At 44.6% G+C, this 17,422-nt stretch overlaps 1 protein-coding gene across 4 annotated transcripts in view; it reads left to right on the top strand.

The window, feature by feature from the left end:
• Positions 1 to 17,422, top strand: part of adamts17 (ADAM metallopeptidase with thrombospondin type 1 motif, 17) — a 112,299-nt gene that overhangs the window by 80,402 nt on the left and 14,475 nt on the right. For all 4 annotated transcript variants that reach the window (XM_040002140.1, XM_040002141.1, XM_040002143.1 and 1 more), the window contains 3 exons: positions 79 to 206; positions 3,926 to 4,046; positions 13,168 to 13,248. In XM_040002140.1, the coding sequence (XP_039858074.1) occupies positions 79 to 206; positions 3,926 to 4,046; positions 13,168 to 13,248 (330 nt within the window). The remainder of the gene's footprint in view (positions 1 to 78; positions 207 to 3,925; positions 4,047 to 13,167; positions 13,249 to 17,422) is intronic.

Raw genomic sequence — 17,422 nt, 5'->3', positions numbered from 1 at the left:
GTTTTTATTAGTTTACATCATACTAACGTCATACATGCATACATCTTACAACTGGATTTTGTGTGTGTTTATGAGCAGATAAGCCATGCATGTTGTTCTGCAGCCCAGTGGGCCGAGACGTCCCAGTTCTGATGGCTGACAGAGTAATGGATGGGACTCCCTGTGGACCGTATGAGGTGGACCTGTGTGTTAATGGAAGATGTCAGGTACATATGTATCCAATACTGCACATATGTGATGAAATAGACCACATACAGTTTGAATTCTTTCCATTCGTGACTTCTGTCTTCTGAGGACCTCCCAGCTCTAGACAGATTCAGTAATTCCCGACGAATAAAAGAAAAAAGCTTTGGGATGTCACTGTGACATACTACACCAGCTGAGCGCATAGCTGGACTGGCCATTGGTCATGATCAACTCTGGGCTAGAGAAATTACAACACATCCGTATTGAGCTGAAAAGGATCGCGATTCGTCCCGTACTTCAGCTAGAATGAAAAAAAAAGACACAAAGCTGGAGTTATTCTGTCTTTGCTGCACAGCTGCCTCTTCTCTCATTCTCTCCCCCTCCCTCTCCTATCAGCTGATCGGCTTTTCTCTCTTGTTTGTTTATCGCCCACTTTGCGCCAGAAAGAGGAAACCAGCGGATGTCGCGCTAAACAACAGCAGCACGTTTAAGCTTCATCAGCTGATGTTAGAATTTATTTAATATTACTTTCTAGTATCAGCTGATGTTTGCTGGAGCCACAGCTGTAAAGCTGCTGGTCATGATGTCGGTTTGGATATGTGGTGAGACAGAAACATGAAGGTGATCCACTGTATACAAATCCTACATATATACCAAACAAGACAGTGTACATCACTGTCACAACAGCGTTTGTTTTAGTTCAAAGGCTTTATGGTTTTTCCTGTAACATCTGGTGGTGTAGTCGGACGATTTTTGTCCCAGTCCAGCCCTGGCTAATTGGGTGGTCAAGGCGCAGACTCCCAGCACATCATTTTCAAACCCCCTGCGGTCTTTCTCTACTTGGGTTAAACACGATATATAAGTCACTTAGATAACTGCTAAATGTTAATGTTTGGTTTATTTCAGTGTTTGATTTGTTCATGAGTAAATCGGTTTGGCTGAGATTAAAGTTCAGCTTCATAACTGGACCGTTTTATGTAATACTTAAGTCTTACCTGTCACCATCCTCCCTATTATGGTATCTTAAAGAGCACTTAGCAGAAATATTAAACAGCCTAACTAATAGGATTACCACCTCCCATCAGCAATATTAGGGAACCACCCCCCCACCCTCTACCTCACAATGCTTAATCAACATAATCAACTTTAATTTAATGCAACAAATACACAGAAATCAATTATTTTTCTACAATATTTAAATGGACTCAACATCTTTCTTCAACAGAACTGCAGACTGCACAGATGGTACAAGTACTATAGCTTAGTGTATATTAGACTTAACAGTTACTATATACAGTAATGGACTTCTATACATTTAATCAGATGACCATTTTGGTTAAGATTAAGAGAATTATTATTTATTAAAAGTTAGTCATTTTTAATGAAATAACAAATAAAAGTATTTCTTTGTGCCCCCCCTCTCCCTGTTAATGCCCTCCCTGGCCCCCAGGCAACACTTTGCTAGATCCGCCCCTGCACAGTTACCAGCTGTCAGCTACTTAGAAAAGGATCCTGGTGTTATTTGTCTCTCAGAAACAGTTCATAACTTCAACTCATTCATGTCACCTAAAAGGTAAACCTGTTTCTCCATCACCTGTTCAGCTCTGATGATTCAGTAAGGACATCTCCTGGTTTCATCTTCATGTTTCCCTCTCACCACATATCCAAACCGACATCATGACCAGCAGCTTTACAGCTGTGGCTCCAGCAAACATCAGCTGATACTAGAAAGTAATATTAAATCAGTTATAACAACAGCTGATCAAGCTTAAACGTGCTGCTGTTGTTTATCCGCTGGTCTCCTCTTTCTGGCGCGAAGTGGGCGATAAACAAATAAGTAAGACGGGACTTGCGACAGAAAAGCCAATCAGCTGATCATTGATCAGTTTCATAATTGAAGTAGCAACAGGGAGGGAGGGGGAGAGAATGAGAGAAGAAGAGGCAGCTGTGCAGCAAAGACAGAATAACTTCAGCTTTGTGCCTTTTTTTCATTCTAGCTGATGTACGGGAAAAATCGCTTCCTTTTCGCCTCAATATGAAACTCCGATGGCCAGTCCAGTTGTGGCTCCATATATCAGTTGTTAAGGTAAACATTGAAATACTATGCAAACATTCAGAGATGCACTTACACACTTGTTTTACTTCTCTGGGATAGTTTTCTCTGAGATGAAATGCTGCGGTTTGGAAGCAGGTAGCAAGGCTCCAAATGCTCCACTAGACCACTGACATTTCTTGCAGACAACAGCAGCTCTATCACATACTGCTCTGATGCGCTGAGCTGGGTTAGGCCAAGTAGCGTGTTTTTTGAGGTGATTTTGTGATACTTCGGATCGGATAACGTTTTTTATTTCTCTCCAATATCCAATCCAGTAATTTAGGTCAGTATCGCACCGATACCGATACGTAATATCGGATCGGTCCATCTCTAATTTTCACGTACTTTACATTTGTTTTGTAGTTGTGTGTCTTATTTTGAAATAAATATTTAGGCGTTACCATATCGACCAAAGAGCTTTCAGGGGGAGAGAGGAGGATGTTACTCTCAATGTTGTTGGCGCATTTCAGGAGGACACTTCTAATAAAGTTACACAATTACGCCGTGAATTTGCGTTGATTAGTATGTTTTCAAAATACCACAGTTTTTGTTTTGGTCGTATCATTTTATTTTGTTGTATTTATTCGCGAAACGTTCAGGCCGGTCCGTGAAAATATGTGTGAAATATGTGAAAACGATGTGCCAGGAGCACTTTCGGAGCCTTGACCACTTTCGGAGATGTCTGGTGGGTAACAGACATCTCCGAAAACGTCAGAGCACTTTTGCAATATGTCTTGACAAATCGAGCAGATATTTGAAGTTTACGTAGCACCATTCTCGACTGAAAATATTTTAAAAGTTTATTTTGTGATCCAGAAAGAGTAATATTTCAAACTCCGCCACTGTGCGTTCCTCCACCACTGCCTCGTTTGAGTGTTGGACGAAATGCATTCTGGGATATTGCATTTCGTCATTTCGAGCTGATTGGAGACCAAAACAACCAATCAGATTTTTTTGCATCCAAGTCTGTGATTGGCTGGTTTTGTGGCACAAACATAACGGTGTACAGAAAGAGTTGAACGTCCACAGGCAGAAATGTTGAGAGCGCGAGCAACACATTGCGAGCGAGCGCAAATGCAAAAACTGAGCGAGAGGGGCTGCTGTTGTGTGTGTGTGTGTGGATAATACATTTTTTGCAGGCAGCAATGAAGTTTGTTCACTCAAATTTAGCTTTTCTTCTCTCAAAATAAATTTCTCCTCATAATGCAACACTTGCACCTGCAAATTGTTTTTACGTGCGCTCAGAATAGTGGCACAAAAATAACACCATAGTGGGAGGCTTGTTTTTTTATGTGAGTAATGGCATGCTAGGAGAGAGGCAAAGAAATAGATTAATTAATATTCATATTTTTTTTAATGGGCTGCAGTTTCTGTTTACCTAAGAAATTCCTGTTCTTTTTCAGTCCTAACAATAAAAACAATAAAAAGACCTCAATTATTTACTGTTAAATTATGGGTAAATTAAATCATTTATTTCATCTGTTAATATTGTGGTAAACTCATTCCATGCTCAAGGTAATATACAATCCTTTTGGCGACTGCTGTGCGTTGACCTAAGGATATAATTTTACATATGCATACAAAGATGTAAATTGTAATGTACTTCCTCCATTTTACAGTTGGGTTTTGTTTTGTTATGGACAGAAAATCGGCTGTGACAGCATCATTGGCTCATCTGCTAAAGAGGACCGCTGTGGTGTTTGTAATGGAGATGGACGGTCCTGTAAAATAGTGACAGGGGACTTCAACCACACTAGGGGAATGGGTGAGTATATATTTTTTCATGTCTAGCTAGTATGCTGCTCAGATGGGTTTTTTTGTAGTTCTTTTTGCGTTTTTCTAACAAGTACCCAGTCTTTGCCATTGACTCCTGATTTGATGTGGTTTGATGGATTGTTTAAATTGATTCTTCCAAAAGCGATCCTAAATAAATATTTCAGGTGAAACCAACATATTCTAATGTTTTGTTTTATTAAAATTTTACAATGGTATATTATATTGGCCTTCAGCTTAAAGTCACACCCATTTATAAACGTGACATGATGGATGTTTCTGTCTTTGCATTTGCTTCTTTTCCAACACAATGAGATGCAATTTAATTTTAGTCAGTTTAGTCATTTTGGTATTCAATATGTATTGTTTATTTGGTTACATTAATGGACCAATGTGCCTTTCTTTAGTTAGTAAAATTGTCCCTGGTTTTTATTTACTGCTCACCAGTTACTTTAATAGTTGAGAGATTATTAGATGTAAAATTCTAAGCATGCGCATGTGTTTACTAGGGCTGGGTATCATCACTGATTTCTAGAATCGATTCAATTCCGATTCACAAGGTCCCGAATTGATTCGATCCACGATTCGATTCAATTCGATTAGATTTGAATCAGGTAAATTTTGCCTCAGACAGTCAGAAATATTATAATTCTGATCACTTATCAGTACATATCTATATTTTTATATCTATAAAAAGAAAGCTGACACTTGTGAGACTTTATCAAAGGTGTGAGCATCACAGCAGATTCCTTTGTGTCGAAGTAACTGAGAATAAACCACAGAAAAACATGAAGCCGGTTTTCGTGGTCTGGGCAGAGTTGAGAGTTCGCCTTGTAATCGGAAGGTTGCCGGTTTGAGCCCCGGCTTGGACTGTCTCGGTCGTTGTGTCCTTGGGCAAGACACTTCACCCGTTGCCTACTGGTGGTGGTCAGAGGGTCCGGCAGCCTCGCCTCTGTCAGTGCGCCCCAGGGTGGCTGTGGCTACAATGTAGCTGCCATCACCAGTGTGTGGATGTGTGAATGACTGGATGTGTAAAGCACTTTGGGGTCCTTAGGGACTAGAATAGCGCTATACAAATACAGGCCATTTACCATTTAAAAATATTGTGCAGTAGATCAAAAACGAAGTGAAGCAGAGCAAAGTTACAGAGGTTTGATTAGAGACAGCTAAGCATTTTGCAATTTTGCACAATTTTAAAAAGTTTAAATTTGTTCAGTGTTGTACAAGCAGAAATGAGGCTTTCTTGTCAGAAGTAAGTATAGAAAAAAAAAATCGATAATCAAAACCCACCCCTAGTGTTTACCCCCACACATTTAAACACTCCCCTCAAGCATCTGCGTACACACCTACACAACCACACACATACACTTGTTTTTTATATTTTAGTGAGGACATCTAATTGACATAATGATTTCTTTAGCCGCTTACCCTAAACCTAACCATCAAAAATGAATGCCTAACCCTAGCCCTTATCCTAAACCTAACTGTAACCCAAATGACCTGCGGTCTCTGCGCTTCAGCACTTTGCAGTGCACAATGCTCAGCAGCACTGCAGCTGGCTCTCTGCTCCAGCAGCGCTCTCTCCTCTCCAGTCCAGCTGCTTCTGAAATACAGAATGCATGATTAGATGATGCTCACCGGCTGCGAAAACCAGCCTTCCTTGACACCACACCCTGAACCCACTGCTCCACTCCTCCCCTGCATAGAAGCCACCAACCACACTCCGCTACACACCCCCACCACCCAACTTAGGGCGGGGACCCATCCGCGCCCACCTCCCCCTAGAGTGGGAGGGGAAATCTGCCAGGATCATCTGCACCCCTGCTTCCAGTAAAGTCACTTTGAACTTTAAAGGCTGGAGGGCCAGATACCGCCGTGTGATCCGGGTGTTGACATCCTTGATGCGGTGGAGCCATTGCAGTGGCGCGTGATCAGAGGGTGAAACGGCGGCAAAGGAGGTAATAAAATAGGCAGTCGACCACCCACCGGATGGCCAGGCACTCCTTTTCCATGGTCCTGTACCCGGCATCCCACTCTGACAGTTTCCAGCTGTTACCTCCTGTGACAAAATGGGCCCCAGCCCTCTGACGTTAAGCTTTCTTCCACTGCACAAATGGAGCCTGGCACTGCTTCCTACACCGGACCAGATCTAGGGCACCCTTTCGGCTGAGGTCTGTCAAGGGGGCTGGTCACCTCTGCAAAACGCGCACAAACTGGCGGTAGTAACCGGCCAGCCCCAAAAACCGCCTCACCTCCTTTTTCGTCTTAGGACACGAGCAAGATGCAATGGCTGCTGTTTTATCCATCTGTGAACGCACCTGCCCGCTTCCCAAGTGGTACCCTAAATATTGTAACTCCCTCAGTCCAACTGCACACTTCTTTGGGTTGGCCGTGAGTGCCGCCTGCCTCAGGGACTCCAGGATTGCGGCCACCTGCTACACATGCTCCGCTCTGGTTTCGTCATGGATGATAACATCCTCCAGGTAGGCGGCAGCATATGCAGCATGCAGATGCAGCACCCGGTCCATGAGGCACTGGAAAGTGGCAGGGGCTCCAAACCAGCCAAACGGAAGTGTGACAAAATCGTACAAACCGTATTGGGTGGCCGTTTTTTCCATAGACAAAGGAATCTGCCAGTAGCCCTTGGTTAAATCCAGCATCGTAAAAAGTAAGTAGTGCCTAACCGGTCAAGGAGCTCATCCATCTAGGGCATGGGATAAGCATCAAACCATGAGACCAAGTTCACCTTGCAACACAGAACCGTATAGACCCATACTTCTTCACTACAAGAACTATGGGGCTACAGCAAGCGCTGTGCAACTCTTCTATTACTCCCAGCTTTAGCATTTGTGCCAATTCCTTTTGCACAGTCTGTCTCTTGTGCTTGGAGAAGAACAAACCGCTCTGCAAGCCGCTGTTGCAATGCAGCAACATCCGCTCTCTGGGCCTGTGTGAGATGGTCATCTCAATGGAGGGAGGCAGGAATAGAGGAATTCAGCACCACTGACCACAACTGTTCTCTTTCCTTAACCAGGCTAACCAGAGAAGTGGTTTCAGCCTCTCTCCATGCTTTAAGGAGGTTAACATGAAATATCTGTGTGGTTCCACCTCTGTCTGACCATACCACCTCATAGTCTACGTCCCACATTCGCCGTGTGACCATGAAAGGTCCTCCCCACTTGGTGAGTAACTTTGAAGTCTTAGAAGGGAGGAATACAACCCTTTATCTCCTGGTAAAAATTGCCTGAACCTAGCCCCTCTGTTGTACAAGCGCTGCTGATGTTCCTGGGCCTGGAGCAAATTTTCTTGTGACAACCTCCCCAAAGTGAGCAGCTTTGCTTGCAGGTCCAGGTCGTACTGATTCTCCTTTTCAGCCAGCCTCTGACCTTCCTCCCAGTTTTCTTTAATCAGGTCCAACAACCCCCCGCGGCTTCCTGCCGAACAGTAACTCAAAGGGAGAAAATCCTGTGGAGCCCTGGGGCACCTCCTGCGCTGGAAATAACAGAGGGTCTAGCCAGCGATCCCATTTACACGAAGGAACTTATGGATCATGGACTTTAGCACTAAAAAAGGCAGCATCTACCACAACATGTCCCGCCTGCTGCCACTCAGGGTGCCCCACCACCAGCCAAGCAGTCGGACCGCAAGAAGAAGCGGACTGCCTAACATCCCCCACGGGGAGATCGGAGCCGGACCAGCCCGGGCTCCAAGTTCACTCCAGGGCTCAGTTCTGGAGCCCGTTCGGAGAAGTGTGTTCTGCCTCCACCTTTTAGCGCCTGGGACTCGAGTTGGATCCCACAGAGCGCATTTCAACAAAGAGATGACGAGACACTGTTCAGCTGAATCAAGCATGTCACAGTCTCACAAAAACACACTGTTTATTAAAAATTCACCCGTTGCATCCAGGCATGTTGCCAAGGGCACGGGAAAAATGTGTGAAAAACACAGAGTATGTTGAAAAACATAATGCCCCCACGCACCCAGACACCACGGGGTCGATTCCCTCAGTGGTGTCCGGCCCCATGAGCACTGGTCAAGCGCGGGCCACCCGTTTCCAGGATCAGTAGATGGAGCCAGAGCTCCGTCTACTTTGGAGTGCCTGTCTTTGGGGCCGCTGTCAGCAAGAATAGAGAGATGGCGAGCTCTCGCTGCGCCAGAATGGGTTGTGAGGACATTAGAGCGAGACTATCGTTTACAATTCGCAACCACCCCTCCCAGATTTCACAGAGTGATTTTCTCTCTTGCAAAGGGCGAATCAGCCAGGATCCTGCAAGAAGAAGTAACTACCTTGCTATCAAAGGGAGCAGTACGAGAAATACCCCAGGAGCAGAGCCAATGCGGCTTTTACTCAAAGTATTTTCTCGTGCCCAAGAAGGGAGGGGGACTGCGTCCGATACTGGACCTACGGGCTCTGAATCAGCATCTGAGGTCATACAAATTCAGGATGTTGACGACCACCACTCTGCTGCATGTAGTGCGCCCAGGCGATTGATTTACATCAAGAGACCTGAAGGACGCATATTTTCACGTCCCTATTTACCCGCCTCACAGAAAATTCCTGCGCTTTGCGTTTCAGGGCAGAATGTACGAGTACCAGGTCCTGCCGTTTGGTCTCTCACTGAGCCCTCAGGTATTTGTGAAATGCACAGAGGCAGCCATAGCCCCACTGAAGAGGCGGGGCATCTGCATAGCAACATACATAGACGATTGGCTGCTGCTATCAGAGTCAGAAATAATGGGAAGAGAGCACACCAGGTTGACAGTGGATCATCTGATGGCTCTGGGTTTCACCATAAACTACCAAAAGAGTGTCCTGCAGCCAGCTCAGGCCATCTCTTTCATAGGGATAGCTCTAAACTCCACCTCATACCGAGCGTGTCTCTCTGTGGACAGAGTAAAAAAAAATGCTATCACATGCCGGCATTTTTCAGCGATGGCTTGCATCACTGAGACTCAATCAAAAGCGCCATACCCACCACCATATCAGAGTGACAGCAGACTGCGCTGCAGCATTCCACTGTTGGGGAAATCCCACATTTCTCACTCAGGGGGTGTCACTGGGGGCTGTCACCACCAGGAAGGTGGTGACCACGGACGCGAGTCTCACGGGCTGGGGTGCCACTCACGAGGGCAGAGCAGTGAGCGGCAGCTGGGACTCACGACAGAGGGGTGCTCACATAAACTGGCTAGAATTGCTAGCAGCATTTCTAGCACTGAGACACTTCCTTCCCCTGTTGAGAAACCACCATGTTCTGATCAGAACAGACAACTCCACTGTTGTGGCGTACATCAACAGACAGGGTGGGTTACAGTCCCGTCCTTTGCACATGCTGGCTCGCAGACTGATCATGTGGAGCAGCATCAATCTGTTGTCACTGAGAGCTGCTCACATTCCAGGAACTCTGAACTTGGGAGCAGACTTAATGTCCAGGGGAAACCCGCAGTACGGGGACTGGACCCTGCACCCACATGTGGTGACCCAAATCTGGACCCGCTTTGGCCAGCCACAGGTCGATCTGTTTGGCTCGAGGGAGAACGCTCAGTGTCCACTGTATTTTTCCGTGAGGGACCAGGAGGCTCCGCTAGGGGTAGACGCATTAGCTCACAACTGGCCACAAGCGCTGCTTTATGCGTTTCCTCCACTGGCCTTAATTTCTCCCACTCTAACGAGAGTGAGAGAGAGAGGGCTAACAATGATATTGATCGCCCCAAGGTGGACAAGGTCCCATTGGTTAGCGGAGATTATGCCCCTCTTGTGGAGCGAACCTTGGCCTCTCCCTCTCCGACAAGATCTAGTCTCCCAAGCCAGGGGCGAGATTTTTCACCCTCACCCCGAGCGCCTCGCCCTGTGGGCTTGGCCCGTGAGAGGTTGAATCTGAGTACAGCAGGACTCCCCCAGGGTGTTATAGCCACTATTCAGAGTGCTAGAGCCCCCTCCACAAGATCATTGTATGAGAACAAGTGGAGGGTATTTGAGGAATGGTGTGGAAAGTCTCACACTCTCTCCTTTCAGTGCTCCGTGACAACAATTCTCTCCTTTCTCCAAGAACTGTTAGATAAAGGAAAGGCCTTTTCCACGATTAAAGTATATCTAGCAGCCATTTCAGCCTGCAATGTGGGCTTCGTGGATGGCCCAGTGAGCCATCACCCGCTAGTCTGCCGTTTCATGAAAGGGGCACGACGGCTCCACCCGGTGTCTAAACCTCTCGTTCCCACGTGGGATTTATCCCTGGTGCTGGGGGCTGTTTCACAGCCACCATTTGAACCACTAAACCAGGTGGAAATGAAAATCCTGTCTTTGAAGACTGCATTGTGCCTGGCTCTCGCATCTGCGGAGCGTGTCAGTGATATTCATGCGCTGTCAGTACACAAAGAGTGCACCCGATTCACGCGGGATAACTCTAGAGTCACACTCAGGCCAAATCCGGCCTTTGTGCCCAAAAATCCTTATCTCCAATGCACCCCATTGGAGCTGGAAGCTTTTTGCCCTCCTCCTTTCTCCTCCCCTGAACAGGAGCGCCTACATGCTCTCTGTCCAGTTAGGGCTTTATGTACCTATATAGAGAGAATGAAGGCTTTCAGGAGGTCGCATCAGCTGTTTGTTTCCTGGGCTAAACCACATCTTGGCAAGCCCGTTAGAAAACAACGCATTTCCCACTGGATTGTTAAGGCGATCCAATTGGCTTATTCCAGCACGGGTCTGACTTGTCTTCTCTGCCACTCTTGACTTCCTCATACAGCACCACAGTTCTTCTCTTGGCACTCGATCATATGCTTTCTTTTGATACACAAAAACACTGTGTGGCTTCTTCCCAGTTCATCTATACTTCTCCATCAACACTGTCAAAGTCAGAATCCCATCTGTCGTTCCCTTTTTCAGTATTAAGCCATACTGCTTCCCACCAAAGTGCTTTATGCACTTTTTTAAATGCAGAGGCATACACTGCATCATGCACAAACCTATTGCAGTTATTACAATGTTACAGTATTTCAGTCACATAATATTTATTGTAGGGTCTACATTACAATATAAAGCGCCTTGAGGTGACTGTTGTTGTGATTTGGTGCTGTATAGATAAAGTTGAATTGAATTGAATAATTGATTGATAGATTGATAATACTTTATTCATCCCAAGGGAAATTGGGTTAAGGCTGCCAGCTGTGCCAGCGCCATCTTACCCTTCCGACCATACATACATTACACAAAAATCACATGGGGAATACAGGTCGGAGGGGTATAACAATGGAAAATGCACAACATGAGGAAAGACGAGAAGAAGAAAGAACTCCCCCTAGACCAGTGGTTCCCAAACTTTTTTTGCTGGGCCCCCCTTAGTTTTCCAAGAAACTAAGGCCCCCCCCCCCGCCTCCCGCAAGCACACGCACAAACACATCCTCCAACCACACACGCCCATATTTTGCTCCATTGCGGTTTATTTCACACCTCAAACATTTAGTAAACAATTAAGCAAATACAAGTAATCTGCAATAAATTACAGGCAGTAATAAAATAAACTACTAACTCCTTTACGCTACGTCCGCACCTACGCAGGTATTTTTGAAAACGCAGCTGTTTCGTCCACGTAAACGGCGTTTCGAATCACCGAAAACGAACATTTTTAAAACTCCTTTTTTGCGTTTACGTGTGGACGAGGAATACAGAGTTGGTCACGCAACAGCTGTGCGCCACGTTATTGTTTACAGGAGATGAATTGCAGAATGGCAGATATTCAGATTAACAGTATTTTGTCTCTATCTTCAGGTTTTACAGGCTTACATAAACACGCAGTTACTGTCCCTCCATTTAGAAATGCAGAGGCGTCACGGTGTGATTATTTTACATGTAGTTTTTTTTCCCTGTGTAATAATATTCAACATTGATATCAATACATTTTTCAAAAAAATGTCTCTCTGTGCAAAATGGGTTTAAAGACATAAACAGCTGTGGGATCCTGTTTGTCCGTGATTTAAACCGGGGGAACAAATCGTGGCAGGATCAGCCTGATATTATTTGTATCCCGCTGTAACTTTACTGTATAAAGAGCTAACATCTCCAAAATGTCAGGAGTAGTTAGTCATTACAACAAGTGTTTGTAAAGTAAAAATCAAGAATATGGGATACTGTTTGATTTGAAGAGCCCAGCGCTGCTCCCGACGAAGGGAAAACCAATCCTGCAGGGGAGACCTACCTCGGCACTTGTGCAGGTGAAACCAAAGGGAAGATTTGCTTCATTATATTTTCTAGTCTTTGTCTTAGAATGAAGTTGGTTTGGAAACATATTCAGCGATGCTTCATCTCCTACTTTGCGTTTGTGTGGGAGCCCCGTGCTAGCAGTGTCCAAGCGTTGTTTTTTGGTTTTTTTTGTTGTTTTTTTCCCCCCCTTTTCAATGGCTCTGCACCCCCCATAGGGGGCGGGCCCCACACTTTGGGAAGGTCTGCCCTAGACTGAGCTCCAACAGGGAGATCAGTTTGAGAACAGAAAAAAAACACCTCAGCACATGAATCATCACATCTCACAACATAGATGACATAAGCTTCGAAGGCGTTTGGGGGGGTGAGTGTAGGTCTGTGTCAGTGTACATGCGTGTGTGTCTGTGTGTTCCGTGTCAACTGAGAGAAAGTGTCCCTTCACCCGGTTAAGCAAAAGTCAACAATCTTCGATCAACGCGGATGGCCTTGAAGGAGGAACAAAGAGTTCTGACAACAATCCTGTTATCATGGAGATTTTTGTTGTTCCAGTCAGCTTAGACCTTGGCAGGCCTTCAGCTGGCGCCAGTGGGATAGCCGCATGAGTGAATGAATGATTTGGGTTCAGTGCAAACAACTGCATCCAATTTTTACAGCTGCTCTAATGTCCGTCACTGGTCACCAATTCTCTCAATTCCCGTTGTTCTTCTCCAAGATGTTATCCATATTGCGTTCAAAACACAGTCTGAGTACTCACAGCCCTGCCAATCGTCTGTCATGTTGGCCAGCCTTGTGGGATTTTGAACAACTAAATTTATCTTTAAATAGACAACTCCGATCTAGACAGAAATAACCAGCCCATCCCTTTTTGCCCACCATTTATGCTTCTGATAGTTTTTCTGTCCTGCTTCTGTGTCTCTATCAGGCTATATCGAAGCTGTGGTGATCCCTGCAGGAGCTAGAAGGATCAGAGTAGTGGAGGACAAACCTTCACATAGTTTTTTGGGTAATGATGCTTGTGTTTTCCAGATGACTTTGTGGTTCTTCTCAACAATGCCGCTCACTTTTAGACACGCTGAGACATTAGATACCAGAAATGTCTCTTTCCAAAATAAAAGCTATACTATACGCTTCTTCTGGGCTATATTCTCAGCAGCATATTAAACATATCAGGTCCCCATAAGGAGAATCATGTGCTAACGGCTGTCTAAATGACTCGGGTAAAGTTTGTAGCATGCGTGCTTGTTGTTTTTGTCTGCTTCCACTTGTCTTTGCACTAGGATGATGTCGGCGTAAATGTGCAGTCATATTCGTTGTGTTCCCACTAGTGCTGTCAGCGTTAATCTCGTTAAAATTACATTAACGCCATAACGCTGCAAATCTCTGTTAGCGAGTTACCGGGGATCGTCCCGTGCGCGGCGCTGGACGGCGTCAACACGTTAACGAGCTAACTGCGCTAACACACTAGTTCCCACCAATGTAATTGAGCATTGCGTGGCACATCCAACATACTGTTTTACTTTAGTCCATGACGCGCTTACCTTCAGGGTCATACGTCACAGGAAAACCAAAATAGTTCCAAACGCCAGATCTGAATGAGGGTGGGGGAGGTTCAATTTTGGCTAGCATTGAGGCAGTTGCCATGTTGCAACGAGCTTAGCTTCTGTCTTGCTAGCTTGCGCTGCACTCAGTGGATCTGCGCTCGACAGTGCAGCCTAGGCGGAGTAGTCAAACGCAGATCCACTGAGCTCTCAACACAGACAGCATCGTCCGAAGAAAAGTTGATCAAATAAATTAAAAATTTATATATTGCACCCCTAATATATATTAGGGGTGCAACAATACTCGTATCGATATTGAACCGTTCGATACAGTGCTTTCGTTGCACCCCTAATATATATATATATATTAGGGGTGCAACGATACTCGTATCGATATTGAACCGTTCGATACAGTGCTTTCGGTTCGGTACGTATATGTATCGAACAATACAACATTTGTAATTTATTTTATCAACTTTCCTTCTGACGATGCTGTCTGTGTTGAGCGCTCAGTGAATCTGCGTTCGACTACTCCGCCTAGGCTCGACAGTGCAGCCTAGGCGGAGTAGTCGAATGCAGATTCACTAAGCGCTCAACACAGATAGCATCGTCAGAAGGAAGAGCGCAGGGCAAGCTAGCAAGACAGAAGTTAAGCTCTCCTTGCAACATTCAGATCTGGCGTTTGGAATTATTTTGGTTTTCATGTGACGTATGACCCTGAAGGTAAGCGAGTCATGGACTAAAGTAAAACAGTATGTTGGATGTGCCATGCAATGCTCAATTACATGGGTGGGAACTAGTGTGTTAGCGAAGTTAGCTCGTTAACGTGTTGGCCGTCTAGCCCCATGCACGGGGCGATCAGCGGTAGCTCGTTAACGGAGATTTGCCATGTTGTGGCGTTAAGGTCATTTCAACGAGATCAACCTGAAAGCACTAGTGGGAACACAACGAATATGACTGCACATTTACGCCGACATCATCCTAGTGCAAAGACAAAAACAACAAGCATGCTACTAACTTTAGCCGAGTCATTTAGACAGCTGTTAGCACATGATTCTCCTTATGCTGCTGAGAATATAGCCCAGAAGAAGCGGATAGTATAGCTTTTATTTTGGAAAGAGACATTTCTCTGTAATAAACTCTCTTTTCCAAAGATGAGTGATTCCTCAATCAGATACAGGGCTTGCAATATCGCTAGCCCGACGTCCTTGGGCTAGCGATTTTTTCAGTCGGGCTACCAAAATCTATCTCTTCCCTGCCCGTCGGGCTATTGTAGGAAGGAAAAATATATGTCAATGCTTTTGCATTCTTTCAGAAATGTAGCTGGGTAATTATGTCATTGGCATTGGTGAGCCACTGTCAATATGTGACATATTGTAATCGCGTTTGAATTTGCGCTTGTTTTTTTGCTTTCACTTTGCAGTCGTGCGAACTGTGTATAGAGAGCGACAGCACTGATCTGTGAGTGATGATAATTTGTGCACCAATTCCTCTGACATCGTCTTATTAATCGTTAGCTTACTATGCAAACATGACAAGTGAAATCTCCGGCAGCTTAAACATGTGAGAGGTTGATCGCGCAGAGAATTGCTGAGCTTATGTGAGTGCGTGTGTAAAAGCAGCACAATATATATTTTAGTTCTGCTGAGCCAAATAAGACAGGTCAGGGTGAAGAAGTGACAGCCATAGAAAAGCTTACCACAAAACGGAGAAGTTATGACAAATCAGACTATAAGGCAAAAAGAAAGTGCAGCTTTATGGTTTCATGGACAAAATAATTTCTGTGGCTGCAATATGACGAGCTAAATAACCAGGGCTGCACATAAGTGGTCCGCAGGTGCGCATTCGCTGTCAAAATAAAAAACACGCACAAGGGTTAGGGTTAAATTTAAAAACTGTACTTTTGAGTTAAAATATATATTTATAATTTTAATAAATGACAAATTAAAAAGGCATGAACATTTTTTTGTATCGAAAAAATATCGAACCGTGACACCAAAGTATCGAACCGAACCGAACCGTGAATTTTGTGTATCGTTGCACCCCTAATATATATATATAGATATATCTGTATATATATAGATAGATAGATAGATAGATAGATATATCTGTATATATATAGATAGATAGTAGGGGTGCAACGATACACAAAATTCACGGTTCGGTTCGGTTCGATACTTTGGTGTCACGGTTCGATATTTTTTCGATACAAAAAAATGTTCATGCCTTTTTAATTTGTCATTTATTAAAATTATAAATATATATTTTAACTCAAAAGTACAGTTTTTAAATTTAACCCTAACCCTTGTGCGTGTTTTTTTTATTTTGACAGCGAATGCGCACCTGCGGACCACTTATGTGCAGCCCTGGTTATATAGCTCGTCATATTGCAGCCACAGAAATTATTTTGTCCATGAAACCATAAAGCTGCACTTTCTTTTTGCCTTATAGTCTGATTTGTCATAACTTCTCCGTTTTGTGGTAAGCTTTTCTTTGGCTGTCACTTCTTCACCCTGACCTGTCTTATTTGGCTCAGCAGAACTAAAATATATATCGTGCTGCTTTTATACACGCACTCACATAAGCTCAGCGATTCTCTGCGCGATCAACCTCTCACATGTTTAAGCTGCGGGAGATTTCTCTTGCCATGTTTGCATAGTAAGCTAACGATTAATAAGACGATGTCAGAGGAATTGGTGCACAAATTATCATCACTCACAGATCAGTGCTGTCGCTCTCTATACACAGTTCGCACGATTGCAAAGTGAAAGCAAAAAAACAAGCGCAAATTCAAACGCGATTACAATATGTCACATATTGACAGTGGCTCACCAATGCCAATGACATAATTACCCAGCTACATTTCTGAAAGAATGCAAAAGCATTGACATATATTTTTCCTTCCTACAATAGCCCGACGGGCAGGGAAGAGATAGATTTTGGTAGCCCGACTGAAAGAATCGCTAGCTCCAGGACGTCGGGCTAGCGATATTGCAAGCCCTGTATCTGATTGAGGAATCACTCATCTTTGGAAAAGAGAGTTTATTACAGAGAAATGTCTCTTTCCAAAATAAAAGCTATACTATCCGCTTCTTCTGGGCTATATTCTCAGCAGCATAAGGAGAATCATGTGCTAACAGCTGTCTAAATGACTCGGCTAAAGTTAGTAGCATGCTTGTTGTTTTTGTCTTTGCACTAGGATGATGTCGGCGTAAATGTGCAGTCATATTCGTTGTGTTCCCACTAGTGCTTTCAGGTTGATCTCGTTGAAATGACCTTAACGCCACAACACGGCAAATCTCCGTTAACGAGCTACCGCCGATCGCCCCGTGCATGGGGCTAGACGGCCAACACGTTAACGAGCTAACTGCGCTAACACACTAGTTCCCACCCATGTAATTGAGCATTGCATGGCACATCCAACATACTGTTTTACTTTAGTCCATGACTCGCTTACCTTCAGGGTCATACGTCACATGAAAACCAAAATAATTCCAAACGCCAGATCTGAATGTTGCAAGTAGAGCTTAACTTCTGTCTTGCTAGCTTGCCCTGCGCTCTTCCTTCTGACGATGCTGTCTGTGTTGAGCGCTCAGTGGATCTGCGCTCGACAGTGCAGCCTAGGCGGAGTAGTCGAAC

This window comes from Simochromis diagramma, unplaced genomic scaffold, assembly GCF_900408965.1.
Source record: "Simochromis diagramma unplaced genomic scaffold, fSimDia1.1 OVJJ01000430.1, whole genome shotgun sequence".
Lineage (NCBI taxonomy): Eukaryota > Metazoa > Chordata > Actinopteri > Cichliformes > Cichlidae > Simochromis > Simochromis diagramma.
The sequence above is the reverse complement of the archived record's forward strand: the minus strand, read 5'-3'. Positions and strand labels throughout refer to the sequence as shown.